At 41.4% G+C, this 21619-nt stretch overlaps 1 protein-coding gene across 1 annotated transcript in view; it reads right to left on the bottom strand.

Moving 5' to 3' along the window:
* Positions 1-331: 331 nt before the first annotated feature.
* LOC145406333 (alpha-(1,3)-fucosyltransferase C-like) overlaps positions 332-21619 on the bottom strand; it is a 250582-nt gene continuing 229294 nt past the window's right edge. Inside the window, exon 9 of the mRNA XM_080277497.1 lies at positions 332-554. Coding sequence (XP_080133623.1) covers positions 371-554 — 184 coding nt within the window. The 3' untranslated portion in view covers positions 332-370. The remainder of the gene's footprint in view (positions 555-21619) is intronic.

Below are 21619 nucleotides of genomic sequence, written 5' to 3'. Positions count from 1 at the left end.
TGTGTGAATGAGGGTACATCTATTAATAAGCAATTCTATTTAAGTATTTAAGTACAAGAAATTTCACAGTAACCACTCGAGTCGGATACATAACTATGTAACTTAATAAGGAAATAAATAACAACGAATGAATGATCTGTTCCATCGGGTTCGCTTAGTGGGATGGATAAGAAATTTTTGGCGGCAGAGACCGGAATGTCTGATCTTTGTCCAATACGTTACCTTTTACATAAAATAAATATAACCACCCACACAAACCGCTTACAAGAGTGCCACACTTAAATGCGTGGTGCTTTCTCTTTATTGCACGTTGAAGAAATAATGGGTTCTCTCTCTCTCTCTCTCTCTCTCTCTCTCTCTCTCTCTCTCTCTACCCGTTAATAAAAGACTTAATCCATGGGGTATCTTTGGTTACACAGTGGGATTCCTTCACAAACCACTGGTGTATGTTGTAGGTCTTGGTCGTGTTGTCTGTGTGCAGCCTCTCACACAAGTCACAGAAGGGCCTTGATATATGTTGCCACCTTTTAGCTACCAAATGATATCGCTTCCACCTGAAAAATTAAATATATCATCACTTTCATCATTACCATCATTACCACCAGTGCAGTTTGTAACACAAGTCACAGAGGACACTTAACATGCTTTGCCATCCCTTGGCCACCTTGTGAGACAATGGGTCAACTGGCCGCAGTGGCCACATTTTGATATAACCCCTAACGTTCTATGGCTGGGTTCATAAGACACGAATCTCCTGATGACCGACTCAAGGGATGTTGATTCGGGTCATCTCAGACATCTGACTCAAATGTTTGATGTGGACCAGCACATGAAGCAGCTCTTAATAATTATGCAATTTGGTACCTGTTACTTAAAGGGAGCTTAAAGTGATAATTATTTTCTTCTTCAAACCCCTTTGAGAATGGCATCAGCAATTCTCTCACAGCGAGGAAAAACTACGTATTCAAGTGATGGATATATGTATGTTTCCGACAGAGTCGGTGCTCATCATGCCATACAGTTTTGGAGATGTGAAAGAAGGAGGCAATGCAAAGCACGAATTCATGTAAAGGATGGAGAGATGGTAAAAAATATCAACGTTCATTCACATGCTGCCGACGCAGCTCAAGTGGAAAGAGAAGAGTCTATTACGAAATTAAAATCCCAGGCTGCTGAAACGGTGGAAGAAACGAATCAAGTTATCAATGAATGTTTAGATAATTTGACGGAAGCATGTCAAGGGGGTCATGCCCACCAAGGATTTCTACGAAAACTTGTGCGAAGGAAAAGGAACGAGCTCATTGCATACCCTGCCAATCCTACTAACTTAGACGTGGTAATTGATGGTACTTTTCAAACTTATGAATCAGGAAATTTTCTTCTTGCTGACAGTGGTGACGCATTATGCAGAATAATTATATTCGGAAGGCAAAGAAATACAGCTTTACTGAAGGAATTCAAAAAGCTTTGTCGATGGAACGGTTAAAATTACGCCTTCCCTTTTTTCCCAGATCTGTGCCATTTTTGCAGCAATGCATCACGTTTTGTATGTCCTGTTTTCAAACAAATTACCTTCCACCTATGCCAAATTACTTTGCATGGTTCTAGAAATTCAGTCCGAATGCCATCCTGAAAAGTCTACTGCGATTTTGAAGCAGCAAATTTCAAGTCTCCAGGAACATTTCACGAACACTGAAATTAGGGGATGCTTTCTTCATGGTACTCGAAATGTGTACAAGAGACTGACATCTTTTGGACTTTGTAGACATTATAATAATGACGCAGATTTTGCTTTGAAAGTTAAAATAATCAGTGCACTTGCATTTGTTCCAACCGAAGCAATCGAAAATCTTGCTGATGAGCTTTCAGATGAACTTCAAGTACTTCCCGACTGGTTTAAGGACAACTGTGTTGGCAGAAGGAACAGAAGGGGTAATGGCAGGCGTCCTCCACTCTTTCCACGGGAAGTCTGGAGTATTTATCGACGCTTGTTGAATGACGATGACAGGACAAACAATCACGCAGAAGCTGCACACCGAAGGCTGCAAAATGAACTTGAAATGCAACATCTTATGGTTTGGAAATTAATTGATGGCTTGAAAAATGTTCAGTGAGAAAAATATCTATAATATGAGCAGCTAATTGCAGGACATAACCCATCTGTCAAGTTAAAGAAACGCAGACAAGTAGATGCAAGAATTAAAGTAATTATCAGTAACTTTGACAGCTGAATTTTGGCTGAATACCTTAGGGGAATTACCCATAAATTGCCAGTAACATAGATTTTTGCATTTGTATCCTCTATTATTTATACTCTAAAGTATTTCATTAAGAAATTTTAGAACACTAATTATATCAAACACAATTTTATCAAAAACAAAAACATGTTCAATTTCGCGGCGAGTTGACCGCGGCGACTTGTCTTTTTACCTATTTCTGTGGCCAGTTTGCCACATCGATTTTGACTGGGGCTAGATGACTGCCACCAGTTATCTTAGACCCACCATGTGATCTCTCTCTCTCTCTCTCTCTCTCTCTCTCTTTGCCTGTATCCATAATTCTTAATAAAGGAAGGGATCCCCACAAACGAATCACCTCCATTTTATTTTCCTTTGCCACCAGTTTTTCCTCTCCCCAGCTCACAACCTCTTCATTCATATACTTCTCCACTCCGTCCCTTCATCTTATTCTCTGCATTTCCCTTCCCCTCTTCCCCTCCTCCGTATTCTGTGCTTTCTCCGAGTCACTCTCTCATTATTCATTCTCTCCACATGGTCAAGCCATCTTAAGGTACAGTACTTTTACTGTAATGTTTTCCATCATATCGACATCGGCACAACAGCGCTATATCATGTCTTCATTTGTCTCTTTGTCTCTCCACGTAACAATACATGCTTTCCTCACGTAACCCATTTACACCCCTCTCACTCATGACTTGCATCTTTTAAACAGCTTCACTTCCATCCATTACATTGCTGTGATTTCTTTCCATTTCTCAAAGTGGGCAAGACACAGTATTTTTCCAGCATGGATGGAGAGGAAGAAATGGAATTAAGGCAATTGTCTCTTTGTCTCTCCACGTAACAACACATGCTGTCCTAATGTAACCCATTTACACCCCTCTCACTCACGACTTGCGTCTTTTAAACAGTTTCACTTCATACATTACACTGCTGTGAGTTCTTTCCATTTCTCAAAGTGGGCAGACACAGTACTTTTCCAGCATGGATGGAGAGGAGGAAGTGGATCTTAGGCAATTGTTACCTGGCAACTCGAAGACCAGGGGATCCTAGGAAAATGAAATTATACACAGTGCAAGACCTCCATCTGGACCAGATTTTAGATGTTGTCTCTGGCACTGCATACACATGAAATGTTTTTCTTCTTACCCAGGAAAGCAGAATTTTGCACAATGGCAGACCACCACCCGCACCAAGTACTGGGCAGGGTACACTTCCATTAGGAGCTAGTCCTGCAGGAGGCGAAGCCATTTTTTTTTTTTTTCCCCTTGGAACAAAGTTTTGTACAGTGGTACATAATTACCCAGATCAGGTTTTAGATAGGGTGAAAATCCCCAGAAAGCCACCGTGCACGTTTGTGGGGAAGGAACCCCCAATGGTCCCAAGCAGTGTCCATATGCATGGTCAAGTGATACCTTTTTAACCCGTGGATTGTGCAATTACCTTTTTTTTTTTTTTTTGCCACTCTATGGTGCGCAAAAAATTAAGGAAAAAGGAGTATTTCTAGTTTTTGTTTATTATAAACTTGAAGATAAACATCCAGGACATCATCTGGTGGGGAAAAAAAAAAAAATCTCTCTCTCCCCATCTTTGCGTAGAGCCATGCATAAGTTTACGTAGGGGAGTAGTGAAATATTAATAAAAATCATTTGTGTTCTTTTTGTTTATCATAAAGTTGGAGAAAAACATCCAGGGCATCTTCTGGTAAAAAGGAAAAATCTCCTTCTCTCTTTTCCTTTGCGTAGCACCATGCGTAACTTTGCATAGGGGTGGAGTACTTAGCGGTGATGCAAGGCATGCACAGCCGAAGCTGTGGCTCGAAACGAGGCACTACCCAGCCTGAGCTGTGGCTTGCAATCCACGGGTTTACCCAAGAAAATGGGATTTTGCACAGTATTCGACATGCACCCAGATCAGATTTTAGGCATGCTGGGAATTCTCTCCAGCATTGGAGAGGGGCAACAAAAATATGCAAAGTCCTTTTTTTTTTTTTCCTCTCTAGGAGAGTGTAATTTTGCACAATGATAGACCTCGACTCTTACCAGATTTTAGCACTGTGGGATTTCCCGTTGGCAGCACCCTGTTAACGCATTGTTTTCCCCATTAGAATACTGCAGGTGTGTCGTCAGGCTTTTACAGGTGACCTGTGTCTTGTTAGAGCTAACCATGGTAATTGTGTTTATTGTGAACTTGCAGGTTTCATTCAAAATCCTGTTGTTGTTTAGGACTACACAGTTCTGCTGTGCTTGTTTTCTTCCTTGCTCATTTTTCTATTCCTTATTCTTCCTCTTAGTGGGCCTGCAACTTTTCCTCCATCCTATGCCTTTTCATGAACGTCATCCTTTAAGTTTCTGTCCTTGTTAATCACACTGCCTAAATATTCCAAGGCATAAACACATTCTTCATTTTCTGTAATGAAGTCATGCAGGCACAGTCAGTTTGGATAGTGCGGAAACAGAATGTGGGTGCTATTTAAATATCTAGGCAGTGTAATAATTAAGGACAGAAGTTAAGGGGGTGAAGTGTATGGAACTATAGAGCAGAGAGAAAAATGGTTACCCATTCATTGACAGTAGCAATAAGGAATAGGGAAATGATTCTGGAAGTAAAAAAGTCACTGCAAGGCAGCATTATCATCTCTACCTAAACGTTTGGAAGTGAAGCTTGATAGTACTGGAGGAACACAAGGCAAACAAGTTACCTGAGAGAAGCAGGTGGAGTTACTTCAAAAGACGGACAAACTACTTAATGAGGAAGACCTGTAGTGTTGATGTAGATGTGTGAGAAAGCATTAGGAGAAACATGTAACAATGAGGCGGGGGTGGGTAATAACAAGGATATGAAGAGTATGAGTGAGGTGGAGGGGGTAGGTGGAGAGGGTAGACTGAGAACGAGATGGCGAGATGGGTTGAAGAGATGTATGAGAAAAGGGACTGAGTTGGAGAAAGGGCAACCAGATGGCAGAGGACGGGGTGGTGTACTGGCGATTCATCCGTGGTCACTTCTTACGAGGTTGAGGCACCTGGCGCAGTGGCGATTTAAAGAATATTTTCATGAGCATGGAGGGGGGGGGGGGCAAAGAGACAGATTTTTTCAATATTTGTGATTATGTGAACATCCATGAACCATGTTTAATGGCAAGTTGTATCTATTCATATATGCTTTGGTTGTCCGTTGTTTCGTGAACACTATCATTTGAGCTTCTGAATTCCAAGTAACTGATCGTGAGTGTTAGCCCTCATCCTTGATACCAGCCCACTGGCCTCTTGACTTTCTGATTCTGCAAGCGTACGTTTAAGTAATATCTATGTTTTGAATCCCGGGTCCTTGTTTTCTTTTGCCTCGTCTGTTGTTTCTGACTGTGTATGAATCTAACAACATATCTCTTCTAAACAATTGTTTATAGTAAACACAAACCATCTCCCCTTGGCTGTTGCAGTACTGGAGCATATAAATCTCAGGGAAGAAGACTAACATAAATTGGATAATCACAGCCGAAATATAAACAGTCATCCTATGTGCAGAAGGATGACGTCACACAGTCTCACACAGAGAGAAAAGAAGTAAAGGGATAACTCAAGTGTGACAAGTAGTGGTAGTGATAGAAAATGGAAGAGTTAAGGGTAGCATCTCTCTCTCTCTCTCTCTCTGTCCTGTGGCACTGATATATAGATCGGCAATTTTGAAATGTGACTGAAAATTTCAGACAGCATATGAACTGCCTGAATATTTCAGCAACTTTGCAAATCAGGTAGAATTGCAGGTAAGTCAGGTATGATATATATATATATATATATATATATATATATATATATATAGTGTGCGTCTCGCACGCTGATGGGCGGGGGTTCGCCTCCCCGCCAGAGTTGTAAAAACTTTGGGAAGCGTTCACCACGCCACTGACCACTTTGGCGGAGACAAGGGGTGCTGTGGTTGAACCAGTGTCGCATACTAGTATGCTTGCACCCAGTCGGCTTAAGGCGGGCCGATTACACTTGGTTCACAGACTACACACACATCCAAAGCCACTCCAACACTACAATTACACTCACAAGCACTTCTCACCCTACATACAGTCTCTACCAGACAGCCTAAGCCACTTGGTAGAGATACATTGGCTGTATCGTCCCTGCTTCGGTGGGGATAGGCCGGTCCTGCAGTGGACCTCAACGGCTGATGATGATATATATATATATATATATATATATATATATAACATCCAAACCTATGTCGCCCCATGAGGAGCGTAGGAACCCGGGGCTAGGCAAGTTGGTCCTGATAATATGAGTGACCAGCCTCACTCATCCCTGAGTGGCATTACGTGGGCAATAAACCCCAACCAACCCTTGGATATAAACCTACACAGGCTCAATCCGATTGGAACACCTTAATTACCCACTAAATGACCAGGCACCATAATTTGTTTATATGGTTACCACCCAGCCTAATAATAATAAATGGTTTCCTTGTGTACAGGAATCCATTTGGCTTGTCAGTGTAGAATTACCCATAGATAGAAGGAAGAGGAAAGAATGAAGGAAAGAAGGACAGAAGAGGGAGTGTAAAGTCACCCTTAAGCAGAAGAAAAAGGAAAGAGTGAAGGAAAGAAAGACAGAAGAGGAAGAATGGAAGAAAGGAAAGGGCAGACACCAAAAGCAGCATGACATCGAGTGAGTGGATGGTGAGCGCCCCCACCAACCATATATATATATATATATATATATATATATATATATATATATATATATACACACACACACACATATATATATATATATATATATATATATATATATATATATATATATATATATATATATATATATATATAAAGAGAGTGAGAGAGAGAGAGAGAGAGAGAGCAACTCATTCTCTTTCTCTGTAAGTGCAAGCTCGAATAGACTAGCAACTGCCAGGGATGAGTGAAGACGGTTGGGGGAAGCCTACACTCTGCAGTGGAGTTACTAGGGCTGCCAAAAGTGTTAATGATTATGTATGACAGGAACAACGAAACATATTAAACTTTCATTTTCACGTTGTAAACATTTTACAGCCTTATGTAAATGCTCATCCTACATTTTTGCATTTTCTTAGTTTCTTGGGTACTGGAAGGCAAATCAATTCATATTTTTGATTTCTCTCAATCACTGTCTTTAAAAAGTATTTGGCAAATTCGTGCACTCTTTGGACTGATGTTTTAATTTTGCAAAGTGAAACCCACTTTCTTCAAAGATCTTCATTTTGAGGAAATCTATGAAAAATTATGCCAGTGTGACGTTTATAGGATGAAATACAACCGAGTACTGCACATTTGGATGGCATGTTTAAAAAAGCCACACATCTGAGCTTCGTGCACGAGGAGAGACTGATGAGAGACCCATGTACAGCTTACCGCTGCTCCAAGGCAACTGAGTAACTGACGACCCGTCAATTAAGGGTTGCCAGATCTAACTCGGCCACTTTGCCCAAATCCTCGATTTTCATTACCAAATTTAACTTTTTATTACCAAATTCTTAAAGCAGGCATTTATTCCTCACTAATTATGCAAATGGAAATTTCACCTTGTAATTAGCATCATGTTGATTATTTTCACGCTATGTAGGCTAGCAGATTAATTATCGCAGACAATCCATCTCCATCCTCTGTTTCTTCATACATTTGAATAACCCGTTTGGTAATGAATCTTGCTGATTCATTATCAAACAGATTTTTCATCACCAAATTAGTGCAGATTTGGTAATGAAGAATACCCATTGACAACCCTGCATTAGCTGGCTTGGCAGCGGGACCGTGTGACATCGTCAGGTCATGTGAGGGCTGATTCAGAATTTGAACCGAGAGTGGGACGAGTGTGTTTACTTTGTGGAGGTAACAGCCTAAAATTCCATGAGAACTACATATAAAATCATAAAGAAAGGATGAACGTCAAAATGGAAAGAAGAGCAAGGTTTTATCTCATAATGACGTGACGGTGTACTGACGCCAAATAACAATAGGAAAAATGTAACCAAACCTATATGAACCAAACCTGTGCTGCATACTCGTATATCTCGTTTATGGAATCTCTCTCTCTCTCTCTCAACAAATTGTAGGATGCCAGAAATTTTCCCCCAAATTTCTTCATGACGAGCAAGCTGCCCCTCAAGCCACCCATTTGCTACAACATTGGTCTGGTCGTAGATATAATGTTATTGTATGTTGGTTTTGGCACTTACAGCAGAAACTTCTTTATCCATGAAAGTTTTGGTAGAAAAAAGTATGTAGATAGATAGATAAGTAGTGTATCTATCCGTCTATCTATCTATAGACGTATCTGTCAATTGGATTAAAGGTTTGATAGATATTGGAATGTGTGTGTGTGTGTGTGTGTGTGTGTGTGTGTGTGTGTGTGTGTGTGTGTGTGTGTGTGTGCTTGGCGTCAGCAAACGGCCTGAATTTTTATTTACTAAGAAAAGGATTTTTTTTTTTTTTTTTTTTTTAACAAGGTAGACCTCCTCTCCTATTATATTTTAGGAAAAATCTTTTACTGCAGTGGTTAGAGTGTGGGGGCAGGGTTGCCCAATATTCTAGGCTTGCTTCATAGTCGAGGTTCCTAGAGTAGGAGGTAAGCTTTTGAGGCTAGTAAGCTACAGGCGAAAGGTGTAGATGGGTAGCTGATATAGGTGAGACAGTACAATGAGAGAGTGATGTAGGTGGGAGGATGGTGTAGTGAGGTGGTGTAGGTGGGAGTTTATTTTAACTCATATTAGCTGAAGTGAACAACAACAACAAAAGGATAACATTAACAATTGGGTAGCATGGTAATTACAGGTAGATGTCAAAATGGGTAATAGTCATTTTTTTACCTAAGAAAACGAAATTTTACTTATTTGTATACCTCCACTAGAGCCAAGAGTTAAGGAAGATGAGACCTGTGAAAATCCCCGTTTTCACCGTGACCAGGGAGGAACGTGTTCTCCCCCCCCCCCTCACCTAATGTAAGTGTTTAACCAAGCTAGTAATAATATTCTGTAGAACTGTTTCACTGCCTCCCAGTGATATGAAGAACTTCTTGATTTTATCTTACAATAAGAAAGTTTCCAGGTTCTTTATTTGATAAATATTCCAAATGTCAATTCTTTGTTTTAGCAGTACAGTTATAATGGAAATAAAAATTGCTTAAAAACTTATCGAAAAATTCAATGGGTTGTACAGTTGGGTCTCCCAATATGTGAGAATATGGTAGACATAATGCGCCACATATTTGAAATTTCGCATATTAGAAACCATTGAATTAATGGAAATAAATGTATACGGTCGACATCTCACACTATCTTTGTTATTTACAACACTTCCTCATTACTATCATTTTAAGGAAGACTTTGCTGAAAAAGTAAAAACATGCCTGCCAATACATTTGCTAGTACTTCTGCTTTAGAGAAAGTCAGCCAGAATGTTCCGGTACTAGAATTTGGCTCTCCAGAAAATGGTCCACTTAGATACAAACTATGTATGTACAATCCATCCTAGACAATTTACCAACCAACAAAGCTCCAGGTCCAGAAGAATTTCCTCCATTTGTTAAAGTGTTCTGCAGAACTTGTTCCTTTTCTGTCTAAATTATTATCACTATGTATACGTACTTCTCCATTCCCTGATTCTCGGAAAGAAGCCAATAATCCAATCATTTCCGAAAAAAAAACGAAGTTCCTCTGACCCCTCTGAGTACAGACAAATAGCTATCACATCTTCTCTTGACAAAGTATTTGTTATTGTAATTAAAAAGCACATAGTTAAAGACCTTGAATCCAAAAACTTAATTTGTGATATGGTTTTCACCATGAAGGATCCACAATTGATGTACCTAATCTCCTGACTCATACAATCCATCAGTCAATTGACCAACATGGAGAAACTCACCCAGCAACCCTTGATATTTCTAAAGATTTTGACAGAGTGTGGCACCATTCCCTGCTGTCCAAACTCCTTTGCTATGGCCTAACATCTTTTGTTCCACTGATTTCTTCATATCTCAGCAACGGAAAGATAAGAGCAAAGGTAGATGATTTATATTCCAATTTCCACTTGATTGTTGTCGCCATGCCACAAGGGTAAGTTCTGGCTCCAACCCTATTCCAGATTCATATTAATGATCTTTAATCTATCACCCATAATCCCATCCATTCATATGCAGATGACTCAACACTTCACAGTTCATTCATAAACACTCATTCCCGACGTTCATTATCTCTGACTAGCAACTCAGTACAGCAATCGGCATAAGTCAAGACTTACTGAAGATCACTGAATGGGGACAAAATAACGTTGTCTCACTTAATGCTAGTAAAACGAAATTTGTACAGTTTATGAATAGACGGATAGTGCCTGATTCCTATATTTCCTTCAGTGCTACTCATGTTCCTATCTCATAAAATATTGAAATTATCGGTGTTTCACTTAACAATACCCTCAACTGGATCTCTTATGTTAGATCTATCTATCTGTCTATCTACTGCCAGACGCCTCAATCCCGTTTGGGTGGCCACAAACAAATCGCATCCCCGTCGTCCTGTCCCCCGCCATTTCACTGCCCTGCTCCCAACTCACACCCCCCTCTCTCATATACCTCTCCACCCCATCCCTCCATCTCATCCTCGGCCTCCCCCTCCCTCTTCCTCCCTCCACCTCACTCACATACACTCTCTTCGTCAGTCTTTCACCCTCCATCCTCTCCACATGACCAAACCACCTCAGTGTGTTCCTCATAACACTTCCTATCACATCCACATCCACACCACAACGCTCTTTTATATCCTCATTCGTCAGCCTGTCTCTCCATGTGACTCCACAGGCTCCTCTTAAATAACTTATTTCCACTGCTCTCACTCTTGACTTGTGTCCTTCCAACAACGTCCAAGCTTCACTTCCATACGTTAGAGTTGGTATCACAATACTGTCATGTAGTAACTTTTTCACTTCCATCCTCACTTCCCTGTTTCTTAACACTGCTTTCAAAGAACCAGCAACCTTTCTTCCCTGCTGTACCCTTTCAAGCACTTCACCCTCCAAACCTCCATCCTTACTCATCACACTACCCAAGTACTTAAACGTACTCACATTTTCCAATTCTCCACCATTATGTTAGATCACTTGCTAAAATCGCTTCAAAGAAGCTTGAATTGTTGTACACAGTCCATAACTTCTTCACTGATAAGCAGGTAGCTATAATTATTGATAAATCATGTATGCTCTCAGCTGAAATATCGCTCACTCATGTGGAATGGATATGGAGAGGTTGCACTAAAACAACTCGACAATATTCGGAACAAAGATGTTACAATCATTAATAACCCTACTATCACAAATGAACTACCTCCCCTTCAAGGAAGAAGGAATGTTGCCTCCCTTGTATTATTATACATACACTTTTACAGGTAATGCTCAGACGAAGTTGCATCCATTGTGCAACCTCTCCATGCCTTCCCTCGCGCTTCATGGGCATTTGGTTGTGCTCATGACTGGACTGTCACACTGCCATATTGCGGAACTTCTGCCTATCAGAATTGTTTTATTCCCCGAAATGCGTGTCTTTAGAACTCGCTTCCCCAGGTTGGTTTCCACTTAAACTTCAACCTACATCTGTTCAAATCCAACTGCTACAGATTTTTTATGAACTGAGGACACCTGTGATCTGGTGTAGGCCTATGGATAATTTTTTTCATTCGTTTGTTTTTCCCTCCTCTGGTCTATTATATATATATATATATATATATATATATATATATATATATATATATATATATATATATATATATATATATATATATATATATAAATCAGTGAAGGTAGTAAGCTCGGTAGCACTCCATTTGTATAATTGCGGGATTAGCAACATTTCTGTGCAAGTTCACTTGCTGACCTCAACAAGCCTTAACAGTTTGTAAAATATCCTCCTTGTTCTTGAGAATGTTCATAACTGTTGATTCATCTAAACCAAGTTCATACCCAATGTTTTAATTCCTTTTACCTTGATTATTCAACTCTTTAACCTTTACTTTCTGCTCCAAAGTAATCCTCTTATTCTTGGAATGCAGTGGTGGGACCATGATGTAACAGGTGAGCAAGAGCGATTCTTGTACAATGCTAAAAACACCACAAAATTCGAGCGTGGCGCCGGCAGTCACAGACTGAATCGTGAGACCTGAGTGACACCGCGAGGGAGGGAAAGGGTGGGAAACTGATCAACCATCTGGTCGTGGCTTCGGACTCTACCATTTTGAGCGGGAACACCGTTTTTCCAATGCTTTCAAATAGCGGATTTGCATTTTCGAATTACATTTTGTATGTTAAAAAATTTATTTTTTCATGACTCGAGTACTCATATTAGGTGTTTTGCATACTGAGATCCAACATATTGTGAGACCCATCTGTACTTATACATTACCATGTAAAGAATGTAATGTGATTTACGTCTGACACACACACACACACACACACACACACACACACACACACACACACACACACACACACACAAAATGCTGCTGCAGTCAATAACACAAGTAAGAAAGGACGGTACTCCAACCGTATATACCAGAGATGATAATCACTGTATTCACTGGGCTTATTACTCCTCTCTCTTGTTTTACAAATCACTTAAGATTAGAAACACCATTGAAACCAGCATATGCGAGAACTCGGAGTCCCTTGATGTGAATTTAAATAATGAAATGCATAAACTGAACTGATTTATCACTAGAAGATAGATAGCCTAATCCTATTATCTCCTTTGTGTATTGATTCAGGAGTATTTTTTTAAAAGCTAGTACGCATTAGTAAACCTTGGAAGGGTAGATATCAATTCATATGAATATATATGCTTGTGAGGATATGTATGTATGTATGTAAATATGTATGTATGTAAATATATACATATGCAGCATTTATGTGTTTGTAGGTCTATTCTCTTACACACACACACACACACACACACACACACACACACACACATATATATATATATATATATATATAGAGAGAGAGAGAGAGAGAGAGAGAGAGAGAGAGAGAGAGAGACAGATAGGTAGATAGATAGATAGACAGATAGATAGACAGACAGATAGATAGATAGACAGATAGATATAGATATAGATATATATGGAGTCTCTGTGGTAAAGTGTGTTTTTTCGTACATGGGAGAACGAGGGTTCGCTCCCCACCAGGGTAATAAATTTTGGGAGCGTTCTTCCGGCCACGTACTGCTTTCGCGGACAAGAGGGGTACTGTGGCTGAACCAGTGTCACATGCAATAAAGTATGCTTGCGCCCAGTCGGCTTGTGCGGGCCGATTACACTTTGTTCACAGACTACACACACATCCAAAACCACTCCAACACTACAATCACACTTACAACCAATTCTCACCCTACATACAATCTCTGCTAGACGGCCTAAGCCACTTGGTAGAGATACATAGGCTGTATCGTCCCCACTTCGTGGAGATACATAGGCTGTATCGTCCCCACTTTGGTCGGGATAGCCCATTCCTGCAGTTGACACTCAAACAGCTGATGATGGTGTTATATATATATATATATATATATATATATATATATATATATATATATATATATATATATATATATATCCCTCCAAGATCCGACGTAAGAGAGCCAAAGGCATGTCAGGGACTTGGGTTTGTCCGGGACTTAGGAAAATGACCCTCGGACAGGTACTTATGGACCCTAACCCAACCTAACTTTGAAAACAACCTAAATAACTCCCTACCGGACATGCACAGCACCTATTTAAGACCTATTCACACAAATAAGGGACAGAAAGCATGAAATAAATGAAATGGAACCAGAGAATGAGGAATTAGAAGTATGGAAAATATTTAGTACAGGGTACTTACAACACGTCCGTGGCCGCCACGAAGATTAACCCACCTCCTCTAAGGCTCTGACAGTGGTGAAAGTGCTCTTGAAGCACGCACAGTAATCCAGTGTTGTGCTGCACTTAATCCTTTGCACAGTGAACTATAATTGTTTAACACTGCACATTCTGTTCTTATTTGTGCCACGCCAGTTGCAGCACTCTAATGTTGCTCTCTGCACTTAATGCTTTGCACTCTGAATTATAATTTCTTAACACTGCATAACACTGTAAATTTCCATGTGATCTAGTGGAAAGGTATTGCGTTCCTTAAATGAACTTCCGCCGGATGTAGTGACCTACAGTATGGTCAGTGTATGCAGTGGAAGTTCGCATGCTTCCGACTCCCATGACTCACCCCTGAGGGAGCGCCTGCATGACGAATCATGTAGGCTAGCTAGCCTGCACGCCTCAACCCTTTTAGTGCTGGGTCTTTCTCAGTCTGTGCATTGTACTCGCTTTATCTGTTTCTCTCCTGCCTTACCTTTCTCATGTGTGTGACTTCTCATGCCACGTGTGACCTACCAACACTTCCAACCAACGGCAAGTATGGCATCTAAATCAACGAGTCCTGCTTCCTCAGGCAAGGGGAAGAGGAAGATTCTCTTCCTGACTGAAAATTTTCAAATTAATAAGGAGTTTAAGGAAGGGGCTGCTTGAAGTCAACTGCGGAATAAGTACGACCTCAAGAAATTGGCAGTCCATGACCTCATCAAGGGGAAGGAGAATGGGAACGAGGCTATGAAAGCAGTGGAGGCTGATAAGAAGGGGAAGGAATTGTACCACAAGCAATGATTTCCCATGGAAAATCTCGACGAGGTTTAATAACGACCGTCCGATTTAGTAACTTTCAGATATAACGACCCACCCCTCCTGCCAATTGGTTTGTTATATCGAGGGTTTACTTATATATATATATATATATATATATATATATATATATATATATATATATATATATATATATATATATATATATATATATATATATATACAGAGAAACCTTGATCGGCCGGACAACCTGATTTAACGTTTATGGGAAGAGTGTTGTGACATCGCATATTGGTGCTTATACATAATAATTTTTTTTCTCAAGTCTTGCAGTAAGTCAATTGTTATTATGAACAATTAATCGAAACTAAAGAAGTGGGAGCCTCCATACATATTGGAGCACTGGCAGGATAAGCTGCTTGATATTAAACGGCCCTCAAATGGGGTTCTATCTACTTTTCTCCATCTCGACCTGAACCAAAAGATGCCTCTAACAGAAGCTGACCGGCAAGTCGTGATTCAAGCCAAAGAATTATACGAACATGCCCGTATCCCCACGAAGAGGATAGACCATTCAATGGAGAAGTAGAAGATCTACGCAAAGTGGCAAAACCTAAAGAAGAACTTCAAGAGGCATGGCAGATAACAGCTGAAAAATGAAGAGGACTTCAGATTGTTGATGCAGTATCTGTTTGACATTGCCCATGAAAGTGCTCTCAACCTCATGAGCATTCCGAGAATAAGGAATTGCTCAGCGTGAACCAGGATGGAGAGGGTCCATGGCAGGCATTGACCTTGCTTTGGTTCAGCAAGACCAGGCTCTCATGCAGAAGAGATTGAAGTATGAAAAGTACAGTGAATGCATCATTTTTTAGGTAACTGAGGCGACCACTCAGGCCAATTGGAGTCCTCTTCCTCTAGTACTGAAGACATTAGCAAAGCTGAGAGTGCTGATGATGGTGAGCCCAGTACAAGCACACTGCCTCCAAAATGACTAGACATGTCAAAGTTGGTCATGAACCCTAGTGTCGCTGCTGCTCTTGACAGAACGAATGTCAGTGATAGTAGAGCTTCATACATCCTTGCAGAGATGGCCAAAATCATCGGCCACTACGTGTCGGAGTACGCCATCAGCCTGCCCAGCATCAAATGGTTCAGAGAGAGACATCAGTCGGCAGCTGCTCTCACAATCAAGGAGAGATTTCCCTTAACGGACCACTTGTCGTTCACTGGGATGGTAAGCTGCTTGATGACCTGATGGACCATGAAACTGTGAACCAACTGCCCGTTCTCATCTCAAACAAGGACGCTATCCAGCTACTCGTTCCCAAGATTCCAGCTGGGTCATCCAGCAATCCATATATTGGATGATTTTTCCCGTGTGAAGTACAGGTTTCTCTCTTCATTCAAGCTGAGATTGAAAAGGCCCAGGCTGCAGCTATCGTAGCTGAGCTAGAGTGATGGGGAATCATACATCAAGTGGTCAGAATGTGATTCAACACTACGGCTTCTAACACCAGATTTCAAACTGAGGCATGTGTGGTCCTTGAGCAGAAACACGAGAAAGACTTATTTTACTTTGCATTCATGCACCACCTCAAGGAACTGGTACATCGAGCTGCCTTTCGAGCGTACTTTGTTGCTACTTCTGGCTCCGAAGTTCCGCTTTTCAAACGGCAAATATGAAGCTGCTGGTAGTGAAAACATCCCAGAGGAAGAAAGAGATGAGCTGTTAGATTCTGCTCTCGGCATACTGAGGAAGGGAAGAGTCCGGGATGATTACAGGGAGTTTTTGTAACACGCCCTCCTGTTTCTTGCCATCCAAGAGATTGAGGGGAGGAAAATCAGCTTTAAAACACCAGGTCCCATAGATCATGCCCTGTGGATATCGAAAGGCATCTATTTCATCTAAGTTTGGCTCTTTCATAGCCAGTTCAAGCTCCCCAAGAAGGAGAAGGAAGCCTTGAAGGAGCTGACTCTCTTTGGTGTTGGGTCTAAATGAGGGCATGGTTTAGTGCGCCGAATGCCGTGGCATGTGCCAGTGAGGGCCTTCTTTTCTTGAAAAGGCTCATGCATACCCAAACAAGATCATCAGAGAAGCTCTGGAGATGAAACTGGGGGCTCATCTTTGGTACAGTCGACAGCAGAAGTTCATCCCATGGCACGTGGTGTGGTGGGAGAGATTTTGTCTGGCAATAATGCGCTGGTCCTTTCCCCCCCCCATCCCCTCTTGCTCCTCCTCCTAATCAGTCTTGAGGCTTTATGCGGACCATTATGAATTCGGGTATCGGAGGTATTATCAGGTATGATTATGCCTCGTGAAGCATTGAACACTAATACCTACCCCCAACTTATGTGTAGTCGTCGGGGCCTCCCATGGTCTGCCACAGTTGTGCACAGAACACCAGACAACCTTAACCTTGTCTAATAAGATCCAAGGACATGGCCCAAACCCACGACAAGATTGCCCTTCGAAGGCGTATTGTAGGTATGAAAGAAGCTGGGCACTCTATGGCTGCAATATGTCAAGAATTAGGAGTAACCCACAAAACCGTTAATATGTGGTGGATACGTTGGAGAGAAGAAGGCAATCTAAACGATCATGCAAGGTCGGGGGCGCTTAGGACGACAACACCTGAGGACGACAACAGAATCGTAGAGCAAGCAACAAGAACGCCGTTAACAAATGCTATGGCTATCAGGGACACTCTTCGCCTCGGAGTATCGAGTGATACGGTGCGCCGTCGCCTGAGGGAAAGGGGCTGCAACACAGAATTCCTGCACAGAAAGAAAAACTGACAGAGTAACACCGCATTAATCGTCTCAGGTTTGCAGAGACGTATGTTAACAAGGAACTGGACTTCTGGGGAAGAGTTAGTTTTGCTGATGAAAAAACCTTTTGTTCCACAACACATGGACCACCCCATTGTTATCGATGACGGGGCACCAGATACGCTAGTGAAAACATCTACGAGGTCGCACGAAGTGGTCATGTGACCTGCAATGTGTGGGCCTGGATACATCTATACAGCGTAGGTGAGCTGACGGAAATTGAGGGCCGGTTTAACGCTGCAACTTACCTTGAAATCTTAAAGGAAATAATGGTGCCCACGGTCCGAGCTATGGCCCTACCCTACCCAGAGAGGATTCTGTTTGTGCATGTAATTAATAATGAACCATTCCACTAGTGTCTGGTAGTGTAACAGCCCGCAGTTGATCTCCCTATATATATGGAAATAAATAAATGAATATTTCAATATGTATATACAGGCTACTCTGTAATATAACCGCATAACAGGATAACTGCTCAGTTCACATCACCCGTCACATATGCTGTTGGTTTGAAGATTAAAGAGACATCTACCTGTTGGTGTGGCCAAGCAAGGGCTGTGACCTGAACCCCATATAAAATTGCTGGGGTAACATTGTTAGAGCATGGGAACCGGGACAGGAAAGAAGTTCTCATCAGCTCCTCCTTCACACCAAAAACGAGTGGGAACGAATGAGAGGAAACCCACACGTAATCTACAGCACAGTTGCTTCGATTCTGCACGGGCTTCAGGATGTTATTGATAACGGGGGAGGATGGAGTGGGTATTAGTGGGAATAAGCTACAACTGTTATTGTTTTGGGTATATTGTGTATTCTTATGATTTCTGAAGGCATTGCATGCCTTTATAGTAGACACCTTATGATTTCTTGTATGCACTATACATTGTTCACTGTATTTAGATTTAAATTGTTGTTACTGATATAGACATTAACCCGTCACGTCCCGAGCTATTTTGCACCTCTGACACCCCCCAATCCCGAGGTATTTTCGAAAAAAATATTGGGGGCTAAAACCTCCACTTTTGGTGAAAAACAGAAATTTCATAAAGAAATCGCTCACCTGAGGTTTAAAATACTCGATCCAGGTAGCAGTACCTCCTTACCTGACTGGGTTTTCTAACAGGCTGGCACCAAAGAAAACGAGTTCTATGGGAGGGTAACTATTTCACACCACTCATAAATGGTATTTATTTATTTACTTGGTACGAATTTATATGTAGTACGAGAGTATATTGGTTTTCAAACAGTAATATAGGCATTATAAGCATTGTTTCACTAACTTATCAACATACCTGACCTTCTTTTGCCACATTACCTGATCATCATTTCTGACTGATTCTTTCTCTAATGCTATGTAAACTTTGTCCTCCACATTGTCATCGATTGGGGAATCACTCTGGCCCTGAATGTCTTTATTGGCCAGGTCACTGGTAACATGTGAATTCCCGAGACAATGGCATGCGGGGGGGGGGAGGTTATGCGGTGTAAGGCATTGTCCCTGCTTGGCATCTTGTAGAGGAATAGAGGAAGGTGTCCTGTGTATACGTACGAAAAATCAAGCATGAAAATTTAAAACTTGTGCAAATTAGGGTCCTTGTAATTACACGACGTACCAGTACGTCGTTGGGACTGGCAAATGCAAAATGTTGCAACGTACCCATACGTCGACGGGACATCTCGGGTTAATGTGGTTATGAACTGTGCTGTTGAGTTCGATAGCAGTAATGATGTTCATTTTATTGGGTGACATGTTTATGAAAAGGTGAAATAAAAGGAGGTAAACATTACTTGTAAGATTTGTTTAGTCCCCATACCAATGAATCGGAGAGTTCACTATCCTCTTTTACGACCATGGAATTACTCTATCCAAAATTGCCCATTGTAATATGTCTTTACCGTGCATCATCACTGTTACATTCTGGATGTCTAGGTTCAGTGTTTCACAGGGTATAACCATTACCAACCCTGATGCTACCTCCGATAACGGTATTCATAATGGTAAGAACGAAGCCTTGAGACTGATTAGGAGGAGGAGCACGAGGGGAAGGGGGCGGGGAAAGGACCAGCACATTATTGCCAGACAAAATCCCTCCCACCACACCACGTGCCATGGGACGAACTTCTGTTGTCGACTGTACCAGTCTAAAGAGCTGATCCCTCTGGTGCTTTTCAATCATGATTTTGTTTGTGGAAGAAAAGCGTAGGATCATCAAAGGCAAGAGGACCAAACAGGGCAGCAGTGACCCTCTCAGATGTATTCTAGCACCACAAGGGAAAGTTATCATTGGAGATCTCGCAACTCAAGCATCCCACAAATTCTTAGATACGATGAAAATCAGGAAATCATTCCTAGCAGAAGATCCAAAGCCCTGGCCCGCCATTGACAAATACATTATGGCACAGGAAATCACTGCAGGACTTTGTGTGATGAACAACAATACCGAGTGGACTGTAGCTCTAGTTGAGGAGTACAAAGACAAGATCACGCAAAACTAGCAACAATAGTTTCTATTGCAAGTTTTTGCTGAACATCAGTTACGATTTCCTGATGCAAAGAAGACAACCCTCGCTTAACCGAACCAATTTACATATTCAACAAAATTTATTTGGTATATGAACTGAGTTGTGGGAAGAGTGATTCACACAAAGGCAATAATTCCAATGAGAGTGTTAAAAAAAGAAACCCATCACTCTATATTAACTGCAGTAGTTGCAGAGTTAGGCCTAGCAGGCATTCCCCCTCCCCCTCCCCCTTGGCGGCCTAAAGTGAAGACCGCACTAGTTGGTGCCATCCCCTGCGCTTTGATTAGGTCGGAAACATACCAAAATTTGCCAGAAAAAACATTTAAATCTCCCTCACAATTTTGCATATGTGATTCAATACCAGAAAATGCATGATTCAGAAGTTATAATGAAATTTCATCATAAACTTTCGCAATGCTGAAAATTATAGCCTGCGTGACCCCTTGATCAATTTATATTTTGATATTATCTGTATCTATCTATCTATACTATACTATATATATATATATATATATATATATATATATATATATATATATATATATATATGAATAAATGAACCAGGGATAAGGTCCATATCTTTACTGTGACATTTCAGAAACAACTTGTTCCATCATCAGGCTTAGTCTATCTATCTATTGCCAGATGCCTTAATCCCATACGGGGTAGGTACTAACAAATCACCTCCATGTCGCCCTGTCCCACGGCATTTTACTCCTCTGCTCCCAGCTCACACACCCCCTCTCTCACACCCCTCCCCCCCACACCACCCACACACACTCTCCCCCTCACCCCACTCACACAGTCTCCTGATCTCCTCCCCCTCCATACGACCAAACCACCCCGATGCGTCCCTCCCCCAAAGCTCCCCACCACATCCACATCTACACCAATACGCTCCCCGCCCCCACACCTGCCAGCCTGCCCCGCTACGCGACTCCAAATGTTCCCCTCAAAGAACTCATTTCCACTGCTCTCACTCTTTACTTGTGTCCTTCCAACAAGGTCCAAGCTTCACTTCCATACGTTAGAGTTGGGATCACAATTCTGTCATGCAGTAACTTTTTCACTTCTATGCTCACTTCCCTGTTTCATATCACTGTTCTCAAAGAACCAGCAATGATTCTTCCTTGTTCTCCCCATTCAAGCACTTCACCCTCTAAACTTCCATCCTGACTCATCTAACTACCCAAGTATAGAAAAAACCCTCACATTTTCCACTTCCTCCTCAAACAACGTCACCGTACATTCAGTAACTTCATTTCTCACGAAGACCATAATTTTACTATTCCCTACATCCATCTTTAGATTCCGTTTCTTACAAACTGTCTTAAAACTTA

This window comes from Coenobita brevimanus, chromosome 8, assembly GCF_032717465.1.
Source record: "Coenobita brevimanus isolate Jiangsu-jjx chromosome 8, ASM3271746v2, whole genome shotgun sequence".
In the NCBI taxonomy this organism is placed as follows: Eukaryota; Metazoa; Arthropoda; class Malacostraca; order Decapoda; family Coenobitidae; genus Coenobita; species Coenobita brevimanus.
Note: the sequence above shows the minus strand (reverse complement) of the source record. Positions and strands in the feature narration are given on the sequence as shown.